The sequence below is a fragment of the Canis aureus genome, chromosome 5 (assembly GCF_053574225.1).
Source record: "Canis aureus isolate CA01 chromosome 5, VMU_Caureus_v.1.0, whole genome shotgun sequence".
NCBI classification, from domain to species: Eukaryota; Metazoa; Chordata; class Mammalia; order Carnivora; family Canidae; genus Canis; species Canis aureus.
This window is the reverse complement of record NC_135615.1, coordinates 76,235,389-76,260,663: the sequence shown is the minus strand read 5'-3', so window position 1 is coordinate 76,260,663 and position 25,275 is coordinate 76,235,389. Positions and strand designations below refer to the sequence as shown.

Here is a 25,275-nt window from a genome sequence, read left to right as displayed (position 1 = left end):
CTAATAGTAAATAGGAAAAAAAAAAAAAAAAAAAAGGAAGAGCCTCCGTGTCTAACAACAGAGGGTTGGCTAGCTGAATAATGGTATGTCTACCCAATGCAAGATAAGCACAGCCTTGCATTTGAATGTGCTGGAGAAAATATTTGGCGGCCAAAGATCCCCCATATTATGTCAAATGAGAAGAAGCATGACATATACTATGTACAGTCCAAGTCTGGTTAAAACACACATACATATGGGGGCGCCTGGGTGACTCAGTTGATTAAGCGTCTGCCTTTGGCTCAGGTCATGATCCTGGAGTCCTGGGATGGAGCCCCGAGATGGGCTCCCTGCTCAGCGGGAAGCCTACTTCTCCCTCTCCCTCTGCCCCTCCCACTTCTCCTGTTCATGCTCTCTCTCTCAAATAAATAAATAAAATCTTTTAAAAAATCCACATACGCATATAGAAGGAAAAAAGTCTTAAATGATATGATTATAATGTGAAAATATCAATGGAATTATCTCTGGGTGGTAGTAGAATTATAGGCGGTTTTTACTTTCTTTCCTTTGCTCATCTGCATTTTCTAAAGTTCTTATAGGCAAAACATTATTTTATATTAAGGAAAAGCAAGGTACTGAACAAAACAAGAAGGCAGTAAGGAGGTGCCTTTGTCAAGGCTGTACCGACCTCCTGCAATTCCATTTCCTCTCCCTTCTCCAGACTTCTTCAAAGCCCTCTGAAATGATTTCCTGTCTTGCAAGATGCTCATAACAACTTCAGCTCATCACAGGTTCACTTTAAAGATCCTTCTAGGAAAATAAATAAATAAATAAATAAATAATAAATAAAGATCCTTCTAGGGCTCTGATTCTGACATTGGCATTATCCAGTATTATTCTTCAGGTGTGCTCCTGTTTAAGACTAGAAGGGACAGACTGGGGAGAGGGCAAGGTGAGGCAGGAGCACCATCTTTGAAAAACCCTAACCCTAACCCTAACCTGTTGCATGGAGAAAAAACAGGGGGCAGTGGGGACACATATTAAGGAGGCAAATTCTTTTGATTTAAGGAAATAGCTCTCAGTATGATAGTGTGGTTGACTTTAGGATGGGCTGCTCTTGGTTGCTGGGGGTGCCCAGTAAATGGCTGTGACCACTGCTAGATGTTCCATAATAACTCCATTCTCTGGTCTTTAAAATTCAAAGGTTCTTGTCTCCCCAGGGAGAGAGAAAACATTCTGAGTGCAAAGAGCACCCCTTGTATTTCTCCATACCCTGCTGGTGGCTGAATATAGGGCAACTGTCCAACATTGAATTGACTTATATAGCTGCAGACTCCCCCTGCTGAGTCTCTCTGGTTTAGATTGCCAGAAAAATGCATTTGTTTGCTTTCTGATAAATTTCTCCAAAGCACCTTGCATCACCTTGACTGTGAGCCTTTGTCCAAACTTTCTATCCACTTTCCATCCCCTTTTTCCTATCTAATTCCTGTTCATTCTTCAGACCTCTTCTCAAGCTCACTTCCTCTAGGAAGCCTTCCTTGTGTGAGCCTCTATCTAGGCTTGGTCAGAAGCCCCAGTTCTGTGCTCCCCTGGCCTCCTGAATCTCACCCACTGGGTCTGTTCCCCCCTGCTACTGACTAAGGGGCCAAAAGGTGTAATTTGGTCTCCTTGATATCTCAGCATCTACCATGATCTGGAAGAGAGCAAGTACCCGGTAATATTTGCTGAATGGTTGAGTCTGCTGGGGGGAGCTGGCCAGGGCTTCAATATTGGTGTGTGGTGGGGAGCGGAGAAGAAACCCTAAGCTGTAGGAAAAAAAGCACATCCTAAAATGACAAATACTCAGGAATGTGACCTGCTTCTGTGCCTTCTTTCAACACCCAGGGATGCCACAACCTGTTTTGCAGAAGCAAGAACACCAGAAGGCAGTGGGGTGTGTGCTGGGGGAGGGGAGAGTCCCCTGAGTTGATAACTCAGCAGTGAGAGAGCCTGAAAGGGGCCCCTGATCATTCATGGACACGAAGAGCAAGGAACCAAGCCCCGGCAACTCACCCCCCAGCCTATTCTTAGAGAAGAGACTGAGAATCAGACTCACTTTGGAAAACCTGGCTCTAAGCCTGGGCTGCCAGTCAGGGACATTGACTTTAGTGTTCTGGGTCGGGAGCCTGGGTCTGGACCCAAACCTGCACCTGACTCCAGGTGACCTTGGTGAGTCTTGTCTCCTTTCTAGGCCTGTTTCTCTGTTTGTAAAAGAGGCTTGGTCTAGAAGACCCCTAAGGGCCTTGGAGTTAGAGCAGTCTCTGCTTCTGTGTCACTCTGGGGCTGGAAACCTCCCCTGACTTCCCAGAATTCCCTTCCTGGCTACGATGGGTGACACAAGCACAGTGCAGCTCAGCGTTTATTGACTCTGACTTATAATTTCAGCTCTCTCTCAGGGTAAGGAATTCCTGAAGCTTCTTACATGCTTAAAAGACCATGCTTCTTCACAAAAGCATTAAGGAGATCTGTGTCTTGTGCTAGAATTGGGGGGTCCAGTTTCATATGTGACCTGGGAACCAGGAAGTGAACAGAATGTGGGCTTTGGGGAGACAGACCCAGGTTCAAATCCCAGCTCTGCCCCTGAACCTGAGGTGTACAGGTGGCTTACTTAATCTCTGACCCTCAGCTTTCTCATCAGCAAAAGGAAAGTGAGAATCTTCTTCTCAGTGGTGTTGGGAGGATTAAACATACCTAGGTCTCTAGACAGTTTCTGAGGAGAAGCTCTAGGGGAGTTTCCTGTTACAAAATGAGGAACAAAAGACCAAGGAGGTCTTTTAAAAACCTTTGCCAAAACCCATCCTGGGTGTCTGGGTGTGGAGATGGTGGAAGTGATAAGTGTTCTCTTAAGAAGTCTGAGTTGCCTGTAGTTTCTGAAGCCAAATTCCAAGGGATAGAAGTGAGGGCATTGCATCATACAGATTAAGCATGGTGGCTGGATTCAAGTTATTTGGAGGGGGCGCATCCCATGACAGGGCCTGGAGCTCAGAGATAGGAATTAGGGTGCAGGGAATCTGAGCCCCTATTAGAATCTGGCTGCTGAGATATCTACATAGTGCCCAGAGAAGCTGAGGCTTACCGTGGGGTGGGATATGCTTTGCAAGAATGGATGGGACTCATCTTGGAGGAATGGATACCTGGAGCGGGGCCTTCCAACACCTGCTGATGTTTTTTTCTCACCAAGACAGGGTGTACTCTTACCTTGAGATTCTCACCTTCTCCTCCTAACCCACTTAGAGAGGCAGTCAGGGGGAAAAAACTCTTGATAATGTATAAAAAGCTGTTGAACCTCTGCATTCCGTACCATCATGTGCCAAGGGGTGGGGCTGCATGTCCTGGAATAGGTCCTGGAGCCAACCAGTATCTCTTGAGTAATAAACTCATGGAACTGACTCATTCATTTAGATATAGTCTCTGGCCTTTTTTTTCTTTCTTTCTTTCTTTTTTTTAACCCAGAAACTCTCATCACGTTAGTCTCACTTTGTATACACAGTGAATGAGCTCAAAGAAGCTAGAAGCAAATAGCCATCGATCAAGTCCTAAGTCCTAACTGATGGGAAAGCAGAAGTTATGGTCAGGGAGTGAAGATACTTTCTTGTCTCCCACTTCTGACCCGTTCCACGCCATTTCACTCACTGAGTGGCACAGATTCCCCCCCCCCCTCCTTGGGCTGAGGAAGGACCATCATTCACTTGTGACAGGAATTTGGGACTTGGGATGGTGCCATCTAATGCAAGATCTCTGGCTGCCTTATATGTGACTCAGCCATAGCCAGCCCCTCATGAACTCCAGTTCCTAGATCAATTCACTTGTTCATTCCTTCATTAATTTATCTAATATCAAGCTTCCACCCTCTGCCAGGTGCTGGTGCCAGGAGGAAAACATTCCCTTCCCTAAAGGAGTTCTCCAGATGCAACAGAGCACCCTAACCTGCCCTCTCCCAGCTCCAAGGACCTGTGCAATCTAGCAGCCCTGCCAACCCTCCACTGTCCAGAAGGTGGGCAGCAAACAGGCCAAGAGACGCTCCAAAGGCAACCTGGCATCGGAGGGCAGGGTGGGAGGTGATTGGGATCTCTTGGAGATGAAACTCTGCCCTGCTTTCTGGAAAGGACCTACTGCACATCCATTCAAGGGTCAGATGCTCCAAAGTGACCACAAGCTGTAATGTGCACAGTCTCTTTGTGAATCAGTGAGGATATTTGGTTACAAGAAATAAGGCAGCCTGGGAAGATGATTTAAAACTACGATGCTGGGAAGCCGGGGGCAGGGCTGTAGCTGGGCCTCAGGAATGGACAGGAGCCAAGATTTATCACTTCTCATCAGGGCAGCTCACCTGGCTGCCTCATTCTTGTTTCTTCTGCACGCTGTGCCTTCCTGCTCCTTGGCGAGGGAAATGGGGCCACAGCAGGTTAGAACGTCCTTGTTCTAGGCCCAGGCAGCCAAGACTTCTGAATTCCACAGAAAGGGACTGTTGGGTCAGCTCATCTTGAGTCTAGCACCTGCCCTGGTCCCAGTAATGATGACGATCGGCAGGCACCGTGCTGGTGAGTTACCAGGTGGTCCTGGGAGAATGAATCACTGGAAGTCTGGAGAGTCCCATGTGCTGAGCCTCCAGGGGGACTGAGCCCCAGAGCAGTGACATGTTTGATTATGTACCTGGACGGCTGCCTTCCCTTCCTGCCTGGCTTCCCACTCCCCTGTTGGTGCTTTCTGGGATCACAGCACTGCGGCATTCCCATTTCTGGGTCTGCTGCTAGGCACCCAACCCCAAAATCCTTGTGGTCTAACAGCTGAATGAATGGTGAGGAGCCTTTAAGAAATGAGTGCACACACTTCCATGCAATCCTGTTTTCTCCAAAAATAGAGCTTTTTATTTAGAACAATTTAGGGTAGATATCCAAGATCATTAGAAAATTATTTAAATATAATATCAACATAGAACAAAATTAGAAATGGAAGCAAGTGCCTAAGAACAATGCATAGTCTCAGTGGGCTAATTCCTTAGCTTAGGGCATCACCCTCACATCCTTCAAGCTGGCTCTGGAGCTCATGCTGCGCACTTTTCCACCGGCCACCGTGTGCGTAAGAGGGTTCTGTAAACAGGTGCTGAGCTCGCCTGACAAATTATTATATTGAATATCATGCTCTTTCCTAATGCTTCCCTGGCTTTTTATTAATGACTTAATGATGATCAAAGAGCTGGCACTGAGGATTACTAAAAGAGCTCAGCCTCTTTCAGTAATGAAAACTTTGAAAATAATGCTTATAAAAAAGAACCAGGCTTAAAAAAACAAAACGAAACAAGGGTTTAGAAAAGAGATAAAGGGGTTCCTTCATGTAGGCCTAGACAATTGTGACTATAGCTTTTCATTTTTCAAAATTACTTCCCTGAAGCAGTTCAGCTGGTCCCAGAGAGAACTTCAGCGTGGGTCTGGGTATTTTCCTGGGAACTGGCCTGAGCCATAGGCTTCCCCGATGCCAGGCTTCAGTGTTCACTGTTTTTGCTCCTCTGTGCTTAGGGATGTAGACAGGCCTCAGCTCCTGTGGAAATGCACGTGTGTACGTGTGCCCATGCATGGATGCGTGGGTCCCAGCAGGGCTAAAGGCCTCCTGCCAGCTTTATGCTCCTTGGCAATCCTAGCTGAGACCTCGGCACTGTGTTGACATGGCCATGGACACAGGGGTTGGCTCAGCTGGCTGGAGACCAAGGATCTCCTCCATAGCGACATATATAGGGAGTCAATATTTCTTTGTTCGAAACGAAAAGACAGGTATTTAATTTAAAAACATGGTTTGCTGACGTCTTTAGCAGTGGAGCCTCCTAAGCACAGCCTCACGTGGAAGGTCATGGGAAGCATCAGGGCTCAGGGAGGCCACTCTGGTTGAAGTGGGGGATCCTACAGCCCACGCTTCCCCCTGTAATTGAGACTTACTCTGTGAAACCCCAGGCTGTTTGGGGACACGGCTTGAGAACCCCTGGAGCAGTCACCCTGTTCCAGATCTTTCATCTAATGGTATATCTTCATGTTGCCTTCAAAACAACACAGCTTTCTGGGGAAATGGCTACAAAAATGCTCTCTTCACAAATGGAGAAATGTAAGTGCTGGCAATTAAAATGGCAGGGCCCAGGTCCCAGAACCTGATTGTTCAGATCCCAGCCACAAAAGGACAAGAATCTCAGCCCCTATGGGTTAAAACTCAGCTCTGCTCGCCCGTACACTGGTGGGTATAGGTTAACAAAGCAGTTGTTTGAGAACACCCATCACCACCCCCCAGGTAAGGAGAGTCACCTTGTAGGAGCACTGACAATACCAACTCCATCTTTGGCCCTCCGTCTTGTTCATGTTCGCTCCATGACCTTGGGGCCATGTGTTTTGGGCCCTTGGAGATCAATATACATACCTTAGAAATGCCCACCAGGGCTGGGATGGGGGAAGGCTTGTTTTGGCCTCCCACGAAACTCTTAGAGATAACATACTCTTTCCCCTTCCTGCTGCACAGGTGGGGTAATGAAAGGTTAGGGGTCAACAAGGTGCACTCAAGTCCTCTGAGGTGTGTGTGAGCTCTCTGATCTCACTACAATGCCCTTCGGTGTGTCCCCTGGCTCTATTAAACCTGTGGATCGAGGCCCTGGATTTTGCAGAGAGTAACTATGGCGCTGCATGGATTATCCTCTGCCAATCCCCCCGTCAATGAGTTACCCTGAATAAAACTCTGTGTAAACTGTATGCAGTGGCCTGCTTCATTTTCCAGTCACAAAGTGCCTTCTCAGTTTGGGGGATACTTTACTGCTTCTCCCCACCTTTAACATACTTACTGCCAGAAGACATTGGCTTCTCACAACTAGAAGGGAAAATGGGACTTCTTTATAATCAAAGAGTCTAAAGTGCTGTCTAAAACAGGGATCACAGGCCCAGGAGTCTAATTCCCTGCCAGGTTGCTACCCCAGACCCTAACAAATCTGACCGCTGGAAGGTGGATCACCTGGTTCCTTCCTTTTTTGGAAAGGGGAGAGAGGTCAGGGTCCCTCTTGTCTGGGCTCTGGCTTCTGAGAGTGCAGTTTCCCAACCAGGAGGAGAGAGGCAGTGAGGGTAGAAGGCAAGAGGTAGATGAGAGGTGAGGCCAACTGAAAGGCGAATGCGGATCACTCAGAGCTTAGGGGTCACAGGTGGGAGATGCCCAGCAGTCTTCTCAGAGCCTGGGAGGATGGAGAGCCCTGCCAGCCATCACGCGGAGAGTCCCAGTGTTGTGACACACACCATGCTACACACCTCTCTTTTGGGATCCTCTACTGCAGGTGAGAAAGCCCAGGCGCAGTGAAGGAAGGTGGCTTACTCAAAGTCACATGACTGGTCAGTGGCAGAGCTGGGATTTGAACCCAGGTCGTCTGATAATAAAAGCGATGTAATTCCGTGAGTCAGAGGCTGGGATTTGAATGACGACTACTCTTTCCCTTCCTCTTCAACATCCTCTGCTTACTAGATTTGTCTTCGCTGGGGCACACCCTGGAGGACTCATGAACCAGGAGGCCGAGACCTGGGGGAGGGTGCTCAGCAGATGCTAGAAAGAGGCCTGACGCTGATGGAGTTGATACTTCCTCCCCCCAGATCCAGATGGCCCCTCGCGGGGTTAGCCCTTGGTGTCCACCGTGACCTGACTTCACCTGTTACATGTTGTCCAGGGATGATTTTTCTAACTGGCCTGCCACCCCGAAGGCAGTAGGGTGGTTGCGACACCCAATCTACCTCTGTCTTCAGCTTATTCTTGTCTCCACCCTTCTTGGAGCTCAGCCCAGAGCTGGTGAGTCAAAAAAGGATGGGGTGGTTTCTTACTGCTCAAGCCAATTGACAACAAGCCTGGGTTTTCTGAAATGCTGCAAGAACTTTCCTCAGCCTCAGTGATATGCTTCCAGGCTCTCATCTTGGTGGTGTCTTGGGTCCTAGGAAAGCTCAGTGGCACCAGTCTTGGAGGGAAGCTGGGGAACAGCTCACCTGGCCATGTAATGCCCCAGTGTCTCACCTCTGACCTCACTCTTCTGTAGGCTCCTGGCGCCCCAATTGCCAGTACTGTCATCCTCAACTTTTGATTGCTCTCTTCCTCCTTCTATTTCTTCCTCCTCCTCTTCCTCCTCTTCCTCTTCAGGGCAGCTGTCCCAGCAAAAGGTCAGTGTGTGAAGAGAAACTGGGGGCTCCCCAGGGACTATATTCAGCCCTGGTGATGAACAGCCCCAGTTGGCCCAGAAGGAGAGGTCATCTTTCAGGGGATCTTCCAGGAAACTCATGTCGTTGGAGAATTCGAGCAGAGAGAGAGGCTCCTGACACCCATCCCCACTTGGCCCTTGGCCCGGTGTCTTCTTGGCCAAATAGCAAGAGGACCCAGGCTCATCCCAGGAGGAAGAGCCCCCAGTGCTGGCCCAGCTTCTGTCTGAAGCATCTGTAGCAGAGGAGTCTTCGACCTGGACGGGAGCACTCCAGGTGCTGCCTGCCTCAGAATGCCTTGGGATCTGGTGCTCCTGCCCTAGGAAGGGGGGTGGTTCCAGGTAGGGCTGGAAGCTGACACAGTCATCTGTGTCCTCCTCATCCTCCTTCTCCTCTTCAGTACTGTTCTTCTCATATCCTGCCTGGAAAATGACTGGGGTCCTGACTCCAGGGCTTGGCCAGACCCTTCTGGTCAGTTCCTTTTGGGGACAGAGGACCAAGATATCCAGGTACTCAGGGCCACTGGGCTGAAAGGTTGCCACGGGGTGTCTGTATCCAGAAAAGTCCTGATTTGGGGAGAGGAGAAAAGAACAGAACATTCAGGCTTTCCTGAAGCATAGGTTCCCCTGGCAATGGACTCTGAGATAAGGATTCAAATGTAAGTAGTTCTTTTGGAAAATGATCCCAGGAAACACCAGTAAGGGAAAATTCAGGGGGTTGGGGAGAGCCACCAATAGAGAGTGTCTAGAGGCAAGTTACCCCCAAGGGCAGCTGGGGTCTAACCCTGCCGGGGGCTCAGGGCGCCAGTGCAGCCCACACACCTCAGGGCACCATCCAGTGAGGGGTGGAGAGGGTGGCGGTGATACTAGGTCCCCGGCACTTGCACCCGGCCACATGCATGGGCAGAGTGGACACCAGAGGCCAGAGGAAGCCCCCCGGAGGCAGGTGCTGGCTGCTGGGAGTTGTGTGGTAACTTTGCATGTAATGGGTAGGCGGAAGGGTGGGGCAGGGTACAGAAATGTCTAACACAGAGGATGTAGTTCAGTTGGGATTTCCCTACAGGTCCCAGAGCTAGGGACTTCAAACCTACTCCTGTGTAGCAGATTCTCAGAATCCATCCTCAAAGCCATCCTGACCCAAGTGCCCACTGAACCTCACTTACAGCCCAGCCGCCCTGGCCAGGCCCTAATCTGAACAAGTTGGACCCATCTGGCCTCACCAGGCTTCCTCCTGCCCCGGTTTCTAAGGGAGTGAGCCAGCAGACAAGTGAGGAGGTTCCAGAGTCAGCCTGGGCAAGACGTACCCTTGGTTAGGCTGTGAATTGGGATCCTTCGAAGATTTTTGAAGTTGGGATCCTTCGAAGATTTCCCTTTTGGCCCTACCCTCTCCCCTATCCCCCTTCTGGGAGTCCCAAGGCTGGGGGCTCTGCTCCTGGCACCTGACAAATCCACAGCAGAGATGAAGTTATATCCCTAAGGGGCCTTAAGGCACTTCTCCCTCCCGGGTATAATTGCCATTTGGATTTGGGGCCAAAGGAATGAATTATTCAGGATGGAAATGTAGGCATGAAGATAGGAGACGTCTGCAGTCTGGACTATTGTGATACTCTATCTGACCCATGTCTAAGTCCAGCCCCATTTCCTTATTCTTCAAAAACCTTCCCCATCTGTTGCACACGCCCAGACCTGCCATACCAGAGCCAACGGCATCTTTGCCCGCTGAAACCAGGGGTTCGCTGTGAGGCTCTTCCAGAACACGTGGCCGATGGCAATGACCAACAACAGTGGAAGCAGAAGTGGTAGCAGCCCCAGGAATGCCCAGCTGGTTCCTAGGGAAGGAAAAATAGGAACTACAGCAACATGGGGCGCCTGGCTGGCTCAGGGAAGTTGAGCCTCTGACTCTTGATTCAGGCTCGGGTAGGGATCTCAGGGTCATGGGATTGAGCCCCGAGTCCCCAAGTCACCGGGGCTCTGCACTCAGGGTGGAGTCTGCTTGAATGATTTTCTGCCCCTCGTCCCACCCCTGCTCGTGAGCTCTCTCTCTCTCTGAAATAAATAAATCTAACCCTCCCCCCAAAACTGCAGAAACAATGACCATGGCTCCCATTTATCAACTGCATATGTGCGCCAGCTTCACATGCATTGTCCCATGTAATCCTCAGAAGAGTAAAGCCATCCTACAGACTATGGAAACCAAGATTCAGAGAGGCTATGCAGGCTACCCAAAGACACAGTGAGTGTGTGGAGCTGGGATTTTAATCGAGGCGAGTCTATCTCTAGATTCATGCCCTTAACCACCATATGATGGAGATACTATGCCCTTGGGGACCAAGGAGGGGGGATGTCCTCACTTCTGTATCACTTGGCACTCACCTGGGGCCCCCAGGAAGAAGCAGGTAGGCTTGGAGAACTCGCTGTATTTAGGATCGCCGAAAGTGTAGATGGTTCTGGCACGGAGGCAGTAGTGTCCGCTGATGGCTGGCTGCAGGGGGATCTGGACTGGCTGGCCACGGGGGGTGGCTGGAAATTGCGTCTGTTTGGAGAGACAGAGGTGGGCAGACCTGCTGTGGGGATTGGCTCTATGGAGCCAGGACAGGGTGGGGTCCATAGGCTGCTGCTGTGATCTCCACATCTTTCCCTGCATTACAGTTTAAGCATTAAGGGAGCACTTCCCCTACATTATCTACCTTCTTTTCCACTGAGTCTTGAAGTAGCGATGGTCTGTGCTCAGAGGCAGCTCTGCTATTCAGGGTCACCCTTGTGTGTGCCCCCGAGGACCTCCGGGTCCCCATTCTGAAGGGCAGATTGCTCAGGATTCCTGCCCTCAGGGCTTCCTGATGTATTTGGGGGTAGGGAGCATCATTCAGTCATTACAGACCCAGAAAACCCTAGGGCTGCCTGCCCAGTCCAGTAGCCACTGCCCACATGTGGCTACTAACACTTGAAGCGTGACCAGTCCAAAATGAGATGTGCTGTGAGTATAAAATATACACTGGCTTTCAAAGACTAAGTGAAAAGGGACACCTGGGTGGCTCAGGGGTTGAGCGTCTGCCTTCGGCTCAGGGCACGATCCCAGGGTCCCAGGATGGAGCCCTGCATCAGGTTCTCTGCAGGGCACCTGCTTCTCCCTCTGCCTGTGTCTCTGCCTCTGTGTGTCTCTCATGAATAAATAAAATCTTTAAAAAAAATAAGAAATTCAAAGACTAAGTGAAAAAAGAATGCAAAACATGCCAATAACTTTTATGTTATTCACATACTGAAATGATAACATTTTATTGGATGAAACAAAATATATTATTAAAATTAAATCAACTTGTTTCTTTTACTTAATTTAATGAGGAGCATTTAAAATTACACCTGTGGCTCACATTACATTTCTATTGGACCGCGCTGGTCTAGGGTGTTTGTGATGTTCTCGGAGGCAGGGACCATGTCAGAAGAAGCTCTAGAATCCAGACTACAGATGCAGGCAGTCGGGAATGTGAATGTTAGTTGGTTCAGTGAAAGCAAGAATGAGTAAGAACAGGGGTCAGTAAACTATAGCCCATGGGTCAAATCTGGCCTGCCACTTTTTTTTTGCACATGGCATTTCCCTGGAACACAGCTATGCCCGTTCACTGACCCTTGCCTGTGGCTCCTTTCGTGTGTTAGATGCAGAGTCCACTAGCTGTGACAAACCACATGACTCTCAAAGTAAGAAAATATTTGCTATCTGGCCCTTTACAGAAAATGACAACCTCTGCCATCAATCAATACACACACACACACACACACACACACACACACCTGCGTACGTGAGAAATAAATCTGAAAGTGGATATTTGTGGTCTCTGGGCACTTTTAGTTTTTTTTCCTAGAACGTACCTGTGTTTTCTGGGTTTTTTGGTAATGAATCCAGTGGCTCGGCAAGCAGGCCTCCTAGAGCCTATACTACTTCAATCAGATTTCACTGGACAAAAAGGGTTTCATGATTTAAAAACATATATATTGGGTAGAAAACAAGTGTGCTGTTCCCACCTATAATGTGCAGGGGCAGCATGTTCTATACTTGGCTTCTTAGGTGGAGAAGGCCACAGGCCAATTGTACTGTACAGAGTCAGGGGGTGATTGCTAGGAGAGAGAGGCATGCGGAGAGGGCTTCCTGGAAGTGTGTAGAAAGTAGGCAGGGAGGGTGAGAGGCACTGGGGTTTGGTGAGGCAGTGTGAGAGGGAGGTCCAGCCTGGGGGTAGGAAAGGCACTTCTTACTTTGTTCTTGATTCCTTCCTTCCAGAAATCCACCTCATACTTCAGATCTGGTGGGGGCATGCAGTGGGGCAGCTGGTACGTGGCATTGATGCTCAGGATCTCCTCTGTCCGAGTGACAACCAGGGTGGGAGGGGCTGGCTCCACTGGCAGAAACAGAACAGGACCTGTCAGCATCCATCCTCCTGCCTGTAGGCAGGCCTGCCCCTCCCCCAGACCCCTGCCCCCGCCCTTACCCCCAGCCCAGAGAGCGCTCCCGGAAAGGGAAAAGTGGCTCTAGGGCTTGTTAAGCACCTACTATGCATCAAGAGCCTTAAGGCCATTTTATTTAAGCTCTGCAGTGACCCTGGAAGGGAGATACCTATTCTCATCCTACAGAGGGACAAACTGAGGCTTAGAGAGGAATGAACAGGCTGGGCTCCCAGCTCACCCGCCTTTCCTCCTGCTGCCCCTTGCACCTGCGTGCCCTTCACATACACTGATCTCTCAGAATCCTGCCCACCTGGGTCAGCCTCCTGCGGCTGCTGACACATCCCCACAGCGGGGTGCCTTAAAGCAACACGGACACATGATTTCCCAGTTCTGCAGGTCAGAGTCCAGTGGACACAGATTACACATTAAGCCCTGGGCAGGCAGCTGGCAGGAACGGGGATCTTGACCTCCAGGAGCTGGAGGAAATTGGGGGGCAATGAAATATGCAAACTACCAAAGAGAGCAAATGGCCAGAGCTCCAGCCCAGGGCAGAAAGAGGCAGGAAGGCTCATCCTGGCTTGGGGTGCGCTGCGGGAAGTCAGGAGAGCTTTAGGGAGGCAGCGGCAAACACAATAAAAGAAGTAACCTCTCCACTGTGTCTTTCCTTCTACCCTAATCTCTTCTTCCTGTCCCCCAACTATTGGCTCATCCGTCGTGCTTCTAGCCTGCCTGCCCATCCTTCCTTTCTTTCCAAACAACGCTCCTTCCTTGCCACCCATCCTTTCTTCCTGTTCCTGCATACTGTCTTCCTGCCTTTAGTTTAGCCGAGCCTGCCCTCCATCCTCCCCATCCATCCATCCATCCATCCATCCTCCTTTACTTTCCATACATCATTCCCTCTAGTCCTCCTTCCTTCCTCCCTTCCTCCTTTGTCTCCCCTTTCCTCCTGCCCTTCCATCTCTTCTCTCTTCCCCACCTTCTATCCACCCACAGATCGGTCCATCTGCCTTTCCCTCTGTCTTCCGGTCCACACATGCTCCCTTTCTAGTTAGCATGCTTTCCCACAGAGCCTTCTTCTTTGCCCTCTGCCATGTACTCCTGCATACCCCCCCATGCTGCCTTTCTTCTTACCCAACCATCCTTTTCCCCCTTCTCATCCAGCCAGCCGGCCAGCCAGCCTCTTCTACCCAAGTCAGCTCTTCTTCCTTCCTATTATTGCTCCCCGCCCCTGCCCCATTTCATTCAGGCCTGTCCTCCTCTCTATCCAAACCTTATTTTGCTCTCAAATATTTTGAGAAGACTGGGCAGCAAGTTACAGATCTCAGCTCCATGATGCTATTTTCTGAGTATTTATCCTCTCCTTCTTACCACCCCACATCACACTTGGTCTGGTCCAGTACCATGACCAACATTAGAAAGCTCCAGATTCAGGACCCCTAGGTGGCTCAGTGGTTGAGCGTCTGCCTTCAGCTCAGGGCATGATCCTGGAGTCCTGGGATGGAGTCCCATGTCAGGCTGCCGGCGGGGGCCCTGCTCCTCCCTCTGCCTATGTCTCTTCCTCTGTCTCTGTGTCTCTCATGAATAAATAAAATCTTTAAAAAAAAAAAAACCAAAACCCTCCAGATTCACATTCCATCTCCATCCCTTATTAGCTGTGTATCCTGGCAAGTTCCTTAACTTTTGTGAGTCTTACTTTGTTTGTTTTTTTAAAAAAATGGGTTGATGAAAACGAACCCCACAGGTTTGTCGTTAGGATTAGGAATAAAATATTCTGGGAAGAGAAAAGGGCTTGACTGGCTCAGTGTTAACACTGGTGATTTCTGAACGTGGTACACATGGGGGATGCTTTCCTCTCTATTCTTATCTCCTTCTCTGCCCGAAAATTACTTTCGAAACTGGGATTTAAAAACATTGTTTCTTAAAGAGAATTTGAACGTAAAAAATAGGAATAAATCTCTAAAATGCCTCATGTAGCTCACGACTAAGGTTGTGCTCGATAGAAGATAAAGAACATCACCAGGAGGAGGTACAAACAGAATTGGTGGCCCAGCAGAAGCCCCTTGACTCCCTGCCACAAAGCCAGGCTACCCGAGGCTGCCCTCTGCCTTGGGGAAGTGGAAGCCAGTGGCTGGGACTGCAATGCCACTGGGCCAAGATCCTGCACAGGGAGTCTCCCACCAGGTCCCGTAGCCACACACTCACCTTCAAAAAGGTAATCCAAGTACTTGGACTCCACAGAGGGGGATCTGGCGCTGGGAGAAACCGCCCACACACGCCCCTTGAACTTGTTGTATAGGTCTTGTTTCTCCAGGCACATCAAAGAACACGCCAGCTCTTTGGTTCCCGCACACTTCTTCACTTTTCGCCACCTTCTAGGGGTCGGAGCGCTGAGGGAGGAGACAGGGGAGCTTGGGCTGTGGACTGCCTCTGGGGGGAGGGAGTTTAGTGAACATGGGGTCCCTTGTCCCTCCATCCACCTGACTGTCCACCCGTTCATCCATCCTATCAACCAGCCATGGGCTGGGACAGAATGAGAACAGTCTAATTAGGAGCTCAGGCTCTGCAGAGAAGCAGGTGGCAGGATCCTGGCTCTGCCCCTCACTAGCTCTGGTTCTCAGCAGGTCAGCCTCCTCATCCTCCTGCCTCCCGGGGGCCACGTGGTGGCTGCTACTACTAGTTATAGCAACCACATCCCACATTCTTCATTCAGGCCTTTCGGGTTACCTGGTGTGTGCCAGGCATCCTACTGGATGCCGTGTGGCTGTCAGAGGGGACACACAGGTCTGTGACACCAACCTTCTGAGAACACCGGGATTCAAAAAAGGGACTTGCACACTAGGCATTGTTCTTGGGGAACTGGGAACGTCTGATAGGTCCTGCCCTTGGAGCCTACATTCTGGTGGCTGGCGGTGGGAGGCGGGGGTAGTGGCAGAGAAAGACAATCATCACATCCATGAGGTCAACCCAGGAGCGGGTAAGTGCAGTGGTAATGGGGAATGTGGGAGGACCGCTTTCCAAAAGGAGGCTCTGGAAAGCCAGGAAAGGCCTTGATGGCAAGGAAGCCAGGTGTAGGCCTGGGGGAAGGAATGGCAAAAGCGGAAGCCCTGCAGTGGGAAGGACCTTGGCCTGTCCAGAAGACAGCAAGGTGGCCAGTATAGCTGTAGGCCAGTGGACAAGGGGGAAGGAGGTAGGGAGAGGTATGGACAGGCTGAAGAGGTGGGTAGAGGAGTGGGTGGGCAGAGTAGTTGGGGACTCCCCATCTTGTTAAGGAGCTTGATTTTATTCCTAGTGGAAGGTTTTGACTAGGGGTACTGAAGGGGCCTAATTTCTATTTTTTAAAAGATCACTCTTGGGGCGCCTGGGTGGCTCAGTTGGTTGAGTATCAGACTTTTGGTTTCTGCCCAGGTCACGATCTCAGGGTTGTGAGATTGAACCCCGTTTTGGCTCTGTGCTAAGTAGGGGGTCTGCTTGAGATTCTCTTCCTCTCTCTCCCCCTCTGCCCCTCCCCCATTGGCTCTTGGGCATGCACGCTCTCTCTCTCAAATAAATAAATAAATCTTGAAAGAAAAAAGATCACTCTGATAAAGCAGCTGGGAGGCTGCAGCAGTGGTCTAAGGGAGAAGAGAGGTGAGGATGGAGAGAAGGGGCTAGGCGGGGGATATATTTTGGAGGTAAAGCTGGTAGGACCTGCTCATGGATTGGATATGAAACGTGAGGAGAGGAGGACTGACAGCTACTCCTGGGTTTAGGGACCGAGAGGTATGTGAATGGAGGAGGGTGAGATGGCATAGGCAAAAAGAACAGATTTTTGGAAAGAACTCCTCTGTTTTGTTTCTTGATGGAGCTATAGTATGGAAACACTAACAAAACAAAACAAAACAAAACATAAAAAAACCCTGGTGTAGTTATATGAATGTAAGACAAAATACAGACTTCAAAGAAATACTAAAGATGAGAAGAATCACCACGTAATGAGAAACTATTCCATTTATCAGGCAGATATAAAAACTCTCCCTTATATGTGCTTGCTAAATATACTCTATACAGCAAAAATAGACGAAATTATAGGAAGAAGCAGAAAATCCACAATCATGAAAAGTTTTTAATACACTTCACTCAGTAATTGATGACTGAACAAAGAAAAATCATCAGGAAGTATGTAAAACACACTGAAAGAAAAACATAATTATCAAAGTTGGTCTAATGAACATAAATAGAAATGCACTAGTTGAGTCACACATGAACCATCAACGAAATATTAACAAAAATATTAGCACATAGTCCTACTGGCTTAGAGCCCCACCCTAATGGCAGTGTTTAATCTTAATTGCTTTAAGATTCCCATCTCCAAATAGTTGTATAGGGGGTTAGGGCTGCAGCATATGAGTATAGAGGTGTACAATTCAGTATATTTCAGGGCTATTATGAATTAAACTGGTATGGATGTTCACGTATAAGTCTTTGTATCGATATATGTTTTCATTTCTCCTAAATAAAGCTTTAGGAGTAGAATCTGGGAGATTTGCTAACTGAAGGTGAAACTCAACAAGAAAACTGTCAAGCTGCTTTCCAAAGTGACCATACATTCCCACCAACGGCGCACAAGAGTTCTGGTTACTCTACATGCTTATCAACACTTAGTATTATCAGTCCCTTTAATTTTAACCATTCTAGTTGGTGTGTGGTAGTATTTCACTGTAGCTTTGATTTGCATTCCCTGATGACTAAGGCTGTTGAACATCTTTTTATGCGCTCTTTGGCCATTCGAATATCTTCCTTTGCGAAACAATTATTCAAGTCTTTTTGGGTGATCTATCTTATTATTGAGATTCAGGAGTTCTTTATCTATTTTGGATACTAGTCTTTCCTGTGTATATATTGTGAATATTGTTTTTTCTCAGTAGCTGGCTCTTTCATTTTCTTCAGCCTTTTTTTTAAGAGTAAAAGTTTTAAATCTGATGGAATCCAGTTTATTTGGCATTATGGACTAAACTGTATTCCCCCCAAATTCATATGCTGAAGCCCAAACCCCCCATATGGCAGTCTAGGCCCTTGGCGATAGGGCCTTTAAAGAGGTAATTAAGATCAAATGCAGTCACGAGGGTGGGGCCCTAAACCAATAGGATTTATATTCTTTAAAGAAGGGGAAGGGATACTAGGCATGCTCTCACACAGAGAAAAGGCCATGTGAAGACACAGAGAGAAGGTGGCCACTTACAAGCCAAGGAGAGAGGCCTCAGGAGAAAGCAAACCTGCTGATGCCTTGATATTGGGCTTCTAGCCTCCAGAACTGTGAGAAATACATGTCTGTTGTTTAAGTCCCCAGGCTACGGTATTTCGTCATGGTAACCTTAGCAGACTAATACAGATTTTGGTACCACACATGGGATGCTAAAAAATAGCTTAAAATGGGGAAGTGGCTTTGCAACTAGGGAATGGCTAGAGGTGGGAAGAATTTTTGGGTGCATATTTGGCCCAAATATGCTTTGGAAACTGCATATGCAGTTTGCAACTTTGCGACTTTGATAATTATGCTTTTCTTTCTAACTCTAGAAATGCCAGAGTGCCTTGAGGAGACTGTTGGTAGGAATACGGAGTCAAAGGTGCTTCTGGGAAGAACTCGTATGCAAAGGAAGTATGTCTTACCGGAAACTGGGGGAAAGGTGATCCTTATTATGAAGTGACAAAGAACTTGCCTGAATTGTTTTGGTCTGTAGTAGGAAACAGAAGTTAAAATTGATGAAATTGGCTCATTTTCTAGGCAAGGAAGAGATTTCTAGGCAAAGATGTAAAGATGTGATGTGACCTGAAGATGTGACCTGGTTTCTCCTTACTGTTTATGGTAAAAGGAGACAGGAGAGAAGCACATAGAAAGGGTGGTTGGACAAAAAAGTAACCATAACTGGAAAAAGCTCAGCCTATGCAAATGGCAAACAAATAAGAAAGCAAGTTCTAGATGGAACACCAAGGGTGTGGCTAGGAAATCATTTGATAAGGAGGTCACGAATGGACTCATGGACTTCATCAGTCATCTCAGCAGAAGCCAGGAACAGAGGTGGGATTAGAGTTATCTATTGAATAAACTGCTCAAGCCAATTGACAACAACCCTGGGGTTTCTGAAATGCTGCAAGAACTTTCCTCAGCCTCAGTGATATGCTTCCAGGCTCTCGCCTATTGAAGGGCGCCTGGGTGGCTCAGTGGTTGAGCGTCTGCCTTTGGCTCAGGTCGTGATCCTGGGGTCCTGGAATAAAATCCCATATGGTGCTCCCCGTGGGGAGCCTGCTTTTCCCTCTGCCTATGTCTCTGCCTCTCTCTCTGTTACTCTCATCAATTAAAATTTTTAAAAAAATTCTTAATTCTTTGCCTATCTGAATAATACTACTGAATAGCAAATACTACAAGAGAGGAAGCATCTTTTTGTAAAAATAATTCTACCTAGGGCAGCCCCGATGGCGCAGCGGTTTAGCACCGCCTGCAGCCCAAGGCGTGGTCCTGGAGACCCTGGATCGAGTCCCACGTCAAGGCTCTCTGCATGGAGCCTGCTTCTCCCTCTGCCTCTCTCTCTCTCTCTGTGTCTCTATGAATAAATAAATCTTAAAAAAATAAAGATAAAATAATTCTACCTAATACATGAAAAAAAAATTAGAATATCATCATTTTAGAATCCTCACGGGTGCTTAAAAAGTGTAAAAGAGAAGTACAATATCATAAAAGGTCTGGAGGATGGACTTTTGATTTTAATCAATTTATCCCGGCTCCACTATCCCCAGCTGTGTGACTTCTAGCAAAATACACTCTTGGTGTCTCCATTTTCCGCCCTGCAGAGGGCAGGTGCTTCATCCCTCCTCACAGGGCTGTGTGAGAATAAAGAAGTCTGTGTGGACACAGTGCCTGACACACGGCACATAGTACACATTAGGTATTTTCTGCCTCCGATACATTTCTGTACAGTTCTTTCTGCTGAAAGCTCGCTTGCAATCTGTGCTCTTCCAAAGTAGGCCCCCATCACTCACATCTGGATTCGACAGGAGGGAACATGACAGAACAGGAAGCACATAAGCTTTGGCACCAGGCAGATGGTGGTTTTTCTCCTGGTTCAGTCCCTGGTTTCCTTGGCAAATCGTGGCACCTCTCTGAGCTCAGGTTCCTTGCCTCTAAAATGGGGGAAGTACAGGGGCACCTGGGTGGCTTAGCCGGTGAAGCATCTGACTCTTGATGTCGACTCAGGTCATGATCTCAGGGTCGTGAGAGGGAGCCCTGTGTCAGGCTCAACGGTCCCTCTGTTCCTCCCCCTGTTCACATTCTCTCCCTTTAATAAAATAAATAAAATCTTTAAAAAACTAACATAGGGGAAATGTAGCACCTGCCTGGCTATACAGGGAGGCAGAAGTGAAACAGTCACGCAAGATGTTAGGACTCAGCCTGGCATAGGTGGGCCCTGTGCACATGGCACTTACGTCCCCTGCCTGCTGCCTGCTTCCTCTTCCTCCTCGCCAATCCTAGATGGTCCTCTTGACTATCTGCTTTCATCACCTGACTGGCCCATTAGAGAACCTCAAATGATTCCCATTTATGTGCAAAGATGGCAAATGTGCTTCCACTTTCAGATTTCTCTGGTTTCATAGTGGTGGCCTGGACCGCTGGGGTTGAGAAGGACCCCGGGGCTTTGTAGGGAACAGGGCGATCCTCTAGCAGTGCCTACCACAGGCTCTGCAGGAGATATGCTCTCCCTTGTCAGCTGGAACCGTCCCAAGCCCCTCATCCAAGCCCTGAGGAATTCCACCACTGGGCCCTGTAGCTCTACTTGAGCCCTGTTGGACTCTTCTCAAAGATCTCCTGAGCCCCGGCAGACCCAGCACCTGTGTACCGCCCTCCTGATTACATCCTTCCCACCTCCAGACCTTTAAAAGGGTGCTCTCCAAGCACCTGCCATGTGCTGCCTCCCATGGGACATAGAACCAGGAAGCTGACCATGCCCAGGGCAGCTGTCCCAGCCAAGCCCCTCCAGCCTCTGCCCACCTCTTCAGTCCCCAGATTGGAGGCTCCCCTCTACCTCTGATAGGCCACAAAATAGGTCACATTCTGGGAGTAGCCAGGCCCCGGGAGCCAAGTCAGGTACACACTGAAGTTCCGGGAGAGCAGTGTCACGTTCTGGGGAGGGGCCAGACAGGGCTTCCCTGTGGGAGAGAAAGAGGTCTTGAAGCCTGGAGCTGCTGGCTGGTCTTGACATGGGCCATTGGAGCCAAGGAGTGGCGTGGTGGGCAATCAGGTGTTCACTGGGTTTGAGAAGCAGGAGTCCTCTGGGGTAGCTAAAGCACAGGTGACATGCTGTAGGCGGGGAACCCAGGGTCAGGATTCCAGTCACAGTCGTGCCACTGACGGCCTGTATGCAGTCCCTTCTCCCCCACGCCTCACCGCCCCAACCCAGCCTCAGTGGCCCATTTGTACCACAACAGGAAGCTCCTGCCCACTCAGGCACCTGAGGGTTTCAGTAGAACTCCTCCCAACAGGAACCATCTGCTGGGTTTGCTAGACTCTAGGAGGGAACAGCGCTAAGGGTCTCAGGAGCAGACACTAAATTCTGTTCTTAGCCATGTCCGGGAGCTTGCCTGCCATGGTCCCTGGCACAGAGTAGATGCACCATAAACATCTGTTGAATGAATGAATTATTGTGATAAACTGGATTATTCCAAAGGCCTCCCAATTGGTCTCCCTGCTTCCAACCTTGCCCCTTCAGTCCATTCTGCACACAGCAGCAAGGGTGAAAATGAAAGTCAGATCATGTTGCTCCTCTGCTTTAAGCCCTCTAATGGCTTTCACTTCATTCAAGGTTATATCCAAAGTCTTTATAATCCCCTCAAGGCCTACCTAATCCCTCCCACTGCTCTCCCCCTGGCCCCTGCTCTCCAGCCACACTGGCCTTCCTGCTATTCCTAGAACATCCCAGACACACTCTACCTCCAGCTCTAGGCTTTTCCACGAGCTGTGCCCTCTGTCTAGACTGTCGCCTCCCTGGATCTCTACCCGGCTCACTCCTTTGCTTCCTTCACATCTCTGCTCTGATGTCACTCTCTCAGGGACACTTTCCCTTAACTAGCTTCTACTTCCCCTTCTACTTCACCGCTAACCCTTGTCTTCTGACATATACACCTGATGACACTTCTCCCCAGTTCGGTGTCCTTCCCTGGAACTTAGAATAAAGTCCACGCTCCTTATTGAGGTACATGACAGGCCATCTTGTCAACCTCCCCCAGCAGGATCCCCAGCTATAGCCAAACCAAACAGCTGCGCCACCGGGGCTGCCCACTCTTGGGAGACTTTGAACCCAGGGGTCTTTGCCTGCCTCATCTTTGCCATCCAATCTTTTTTTTTTTTTTTTTTAACCAGCTAATCTTTTAAAGACTTGATCCAAATGTCACTTTCCTCAGCGAGTCTCTAAGAAGTGGTGGTGAGGGGTGACGGTGATGATGAGGATGATGATAGCAGCTAACGTGTATTGCGTCCTAACTATATGCCAGGAGCTATGCTAAGCACACTGTTGCATTTTCTTTCGATCCTCCCCACATCCCTAGGAGGTAGGTCCTAACTGTGATCACCACATTACGGATGAGGGAAACAGAGGACTTTTCAGGTAATAACTTGTAGAATCAGAATTCAAATGCAGGCCTAGCCAACTGCAAATTCTGAGCTCCTGACCCACACTTCCTCCTGGAAGTTCTCAGGGGGACTTTTCAGCTTTATTCTTCCAACATCTATGAACCACTATAGGCCAATGACATCTGTTGACCACTGCACACTGGAAGTTTCAAAGAGGAATATAATTCCATTCCTGCTGGTCCCAAGAGAATTCAGCTCCCTAAAGTGTCACACGGCCCTAATGGAAATCCATACAGGTTACAGAGTGGCATGGGGGAGGGGCAGGTCTACTGATGGCTCTCAGCACAGTTCCCTACCCTTGACCTTTTAGCTCAAATATGAGTGGCTGCTCCCACCTCATCCTGTGATCCCTACTTGGAACTGGATCACTGGGGTGCAGATGCTGTCGTTGTTCCCAGCTTTCTAGCAGGTGAGCAGTGAGGCCAAAGTCTGTCCTACAAGGTATCTTATACGATAGCTTAGACGGTATCTGGTGGGCAGGACACGTCCAGAGTCTGAAGTCGGCCACACTGGAGAAACAGCAGCTAGAGTAATAGATGGTAACTACCATCTATCCAGCCTTCAAAGGGTGGGAGGCACTGGTTTGGCATTTGATACACAAAACCTCATTCGGTCCTCAGGACACACCACCCTATGAAAAAGGTGCCATTCCCCCTCCGTGGAGGGGCCCTGGACTCAGAGACAGATGGTAAGTGATTTGCCTGAGGCTACACAGCCAGTTTGCGTGTGAACCAAGATTTGAACCTGGATTCGGCTGCCCTGCACCCTAAATCATCCCACAGCACCATTTGTGTTGGGTGTATTAAATATTCCTCAGATTAAAGGGTAGCTACGTCCAGACAGCAAACTATTGAGTTTGACAGTGAAACAGGGGGACAGAGGATCCCCCCACCCGCCACATAGACACAGGTACACTATCCCTCACCAGCTGCAAAAACAGCTACTGCTTTGGAGGTACAGTCCAGAGGCACCCCCTGAGCTGACCTAGGTGGATGGATGGTCTCTCTCCAGCTGCCCACCCCACGGCCAAAGCTGGCCACGCTTGCTTCAGCGTCCGTCTTCTCTTCCACACATCCCACCTGCGTTTTCCTTCTTAGCAATTCCCCTGATTGCTCAGAGCCTCAGTTTCCCCATCTGAAATGGGAGAAAATAGTACTTGCCTCTCTAGAACCTTTGGGCTTTCCCTCTTCCATAGGACAGAGTGGTGTCCAGCACAAAGAAGTTGCTCAAGAAACGTTGGCTTTTAATATTAGTATTAGATTATGCCCAATCCTCTTGCTCTGAAATTGTTAGCCTAAGACTGGGGGCAATATTGGGACCTTCGGGTTGGCTCGGGTTTGGCGCTTGGGTCCCGGCCGGGGTATTTTGCACCCTGCCACCTTATTGACCAGTGGGAGCCCAGAGAAGCAGCTGGACTGGCGGAGTAAAGGCAGCGCCCGGGGAAGCTGGAGCAGTTCCCCTCGGTCTGGGGGGCGCCTCTGAAACCGTGGCCCCGGGAAGGGCTGCGGGCTGCCCTCCCCGCAGCGAGGACCCAGGGTCCCATTAGCGCAGGGGGCAGTGCTTTTAGGAAACTTAAACAGCCCTTGATGGAACAGCGCGGCTGCTGTCTAGGCGGCCCCCGTCCGTCGACCTGGCATCAGGAAACTGGCTCAGTTTCGTCCGGAAAAAAGGAACTGTCAGGGACTCGGGTCTGCTTCGTCCCAAGTCCCAGCTTGGAAGACAAGGGTGGTGGGTGGGCCCGGGACGGGCGCACCTGCTCGGCGGGCTCCCCCCTCCCGGGAGCTCCGCGGGCCGGGATCGGCGCCCCGGCCCCCCGCCCCCGCCCGCCCCGGCCGCCCCCCGCGCTTACCGAGCGCCGACTGCAGCAGGCACAGCAGCAGGGGGGCCACCGCCCAGACCCCCGCCAGGCCGGCTCCCGCGCCGCGCGCCCGGCGCCGCCAGGGCCCACCTCCCGCGCCCCCAGCTCCCGGCCCGCAGCCCGCGGCCGCCGCAGCCAATGGGAGGCCGGAGGGAGGCCCCGCCCCCGCCCCCGCCCCCGGCCCGCCCCGCCCCGGCCCCGCCCCCGGCCCGCCCCGGCCCCGCCCCCGGCCCGCCCCGCCCCGCCGCGGGCTTTCCCCGGGGCCGCCCCGCCGCCGCCCGCGCCCTCCTCCCCCGCCCCGGGATCGGTCAGGCCGCCTAAGGGGGGTGCGGGGAGGGCAAACTGCGTGTCCCCACCAACCAGCTAGGAATTCCAACGTGGGACGCTCAGCACCTGCAGAACTGAGCTCAGGGCCAGCTTAACAGCACCCCGGCGGGGTCGGGGCCTGTGAAGTACCAGGTACTAAGCCAAGCACTGCCCACGCGTTATCTGCCTTAATCCCCCTGAAAATCTGGCAGGTCGGTCCTATTATCCTGTGCACACTTCACGCGGGGAGTGACAGCCTCCAGAGCTAACAGGCTTGTTCTGGGGGAAAGCTGGTGCCTGCGACACCCAGACACCAAAGCCTCTGGGTATGATACCAGTCACCTGAGCAGTTGTAATGCCTCCAGGATGTTTGCACCGTAGCAGAAAAGCAAGTTGCAAAATATGGCTCCGTTAAAAAACAAAACAAAACAAGAACCTGTGTGTCCATAGGCATGGGTTACAGACCCGGGATGTACACCAGTATGTTCATGGTTGTTAGTCTCTGGGTGGTGAGGAGATATATGTCATATTTAAGTTGCTTCTTTCTGCTTTTATTTATTTATTTATTTATTTATTTATTTATTTATTTATTTTTTATAATTCTTTTTTTTTAAAGATTTTATTTATTTATTCATGAGAGACACACACACAGAGAGAGAGAGAGAGAGAGAGGCAGAGACACAGGCAGAGTCACAGGCAGAGGGAGAAGCAGGCTCCATGCAGGGAGCCCGATGCGGGACTCAATCCCGGGGTCTCCAGGATCATGCCCTGGGCTGAAGGTGGTGCTAAACAGCTGAGCCACCCAGG

The 25,275-nt window shown here is 49.9% G+C and overlaps 1 protein-coding gene across 1 annotated transcript; it reads right to left on the bottom strand.

The window, feature by feature from the left end:
* Window positions 1–4,858: 4,858 nt before the first annotated feature.
* Window positions 4,859–24,958, bottom strand: IFNLR1 (interferon lambda receptor 1). Its single transcript, XM_077896509.1, has 8 exons — window positions 24,934–24,958; window positions 24,154–24,267; window positions 20,701–20,824; window positions 14,849–15,033; window positions 12,458–12,600; window positions 10,586–10,745; window positions 9,908–10,041; window positions 4,859–8,779 (listed from the first exon to the last, which is right to left on the bottom strand). Exons 1-8 carry the CDS (start codon window positions 24,956–24,958, stop codon window positions 8,003–8,005), a joined length of 1,662 nt encoding a protein of 553 aa, XP_077752635.1. The 3' UTR covers window positions 4,859–8,002.
* Between the last annotated feature and the right edge of the window lie 317 nt (window positions 24,959–25,275).

What these genes read in the sequence shown, in the direction of transcription:
- IFNLR1 (XM_077896509.1), bottom strand. Translation starts at nt 24,958, where the DNA reads ATGAACATACTGGTGTACATCCCGG. An exon ending in CCTGCTGCAGTCGGCGCTCG is followed by an intron (nt 20,825 to 24,153) that starts GTAAGCGCGGGG and finishes TCTCTCCCACAG; the next exon opens with GGAAGCCCTGTCTGGCCCCT. An exon ending in CAAAGATGCCGTTGGCTCTG is followed by an intron (nt 8,780 to 9,907) that starts GTATGGCAGGTC and finishes TCCCCAAATCAG; the next exon opens with GACTTTTCTGGATACAGACA.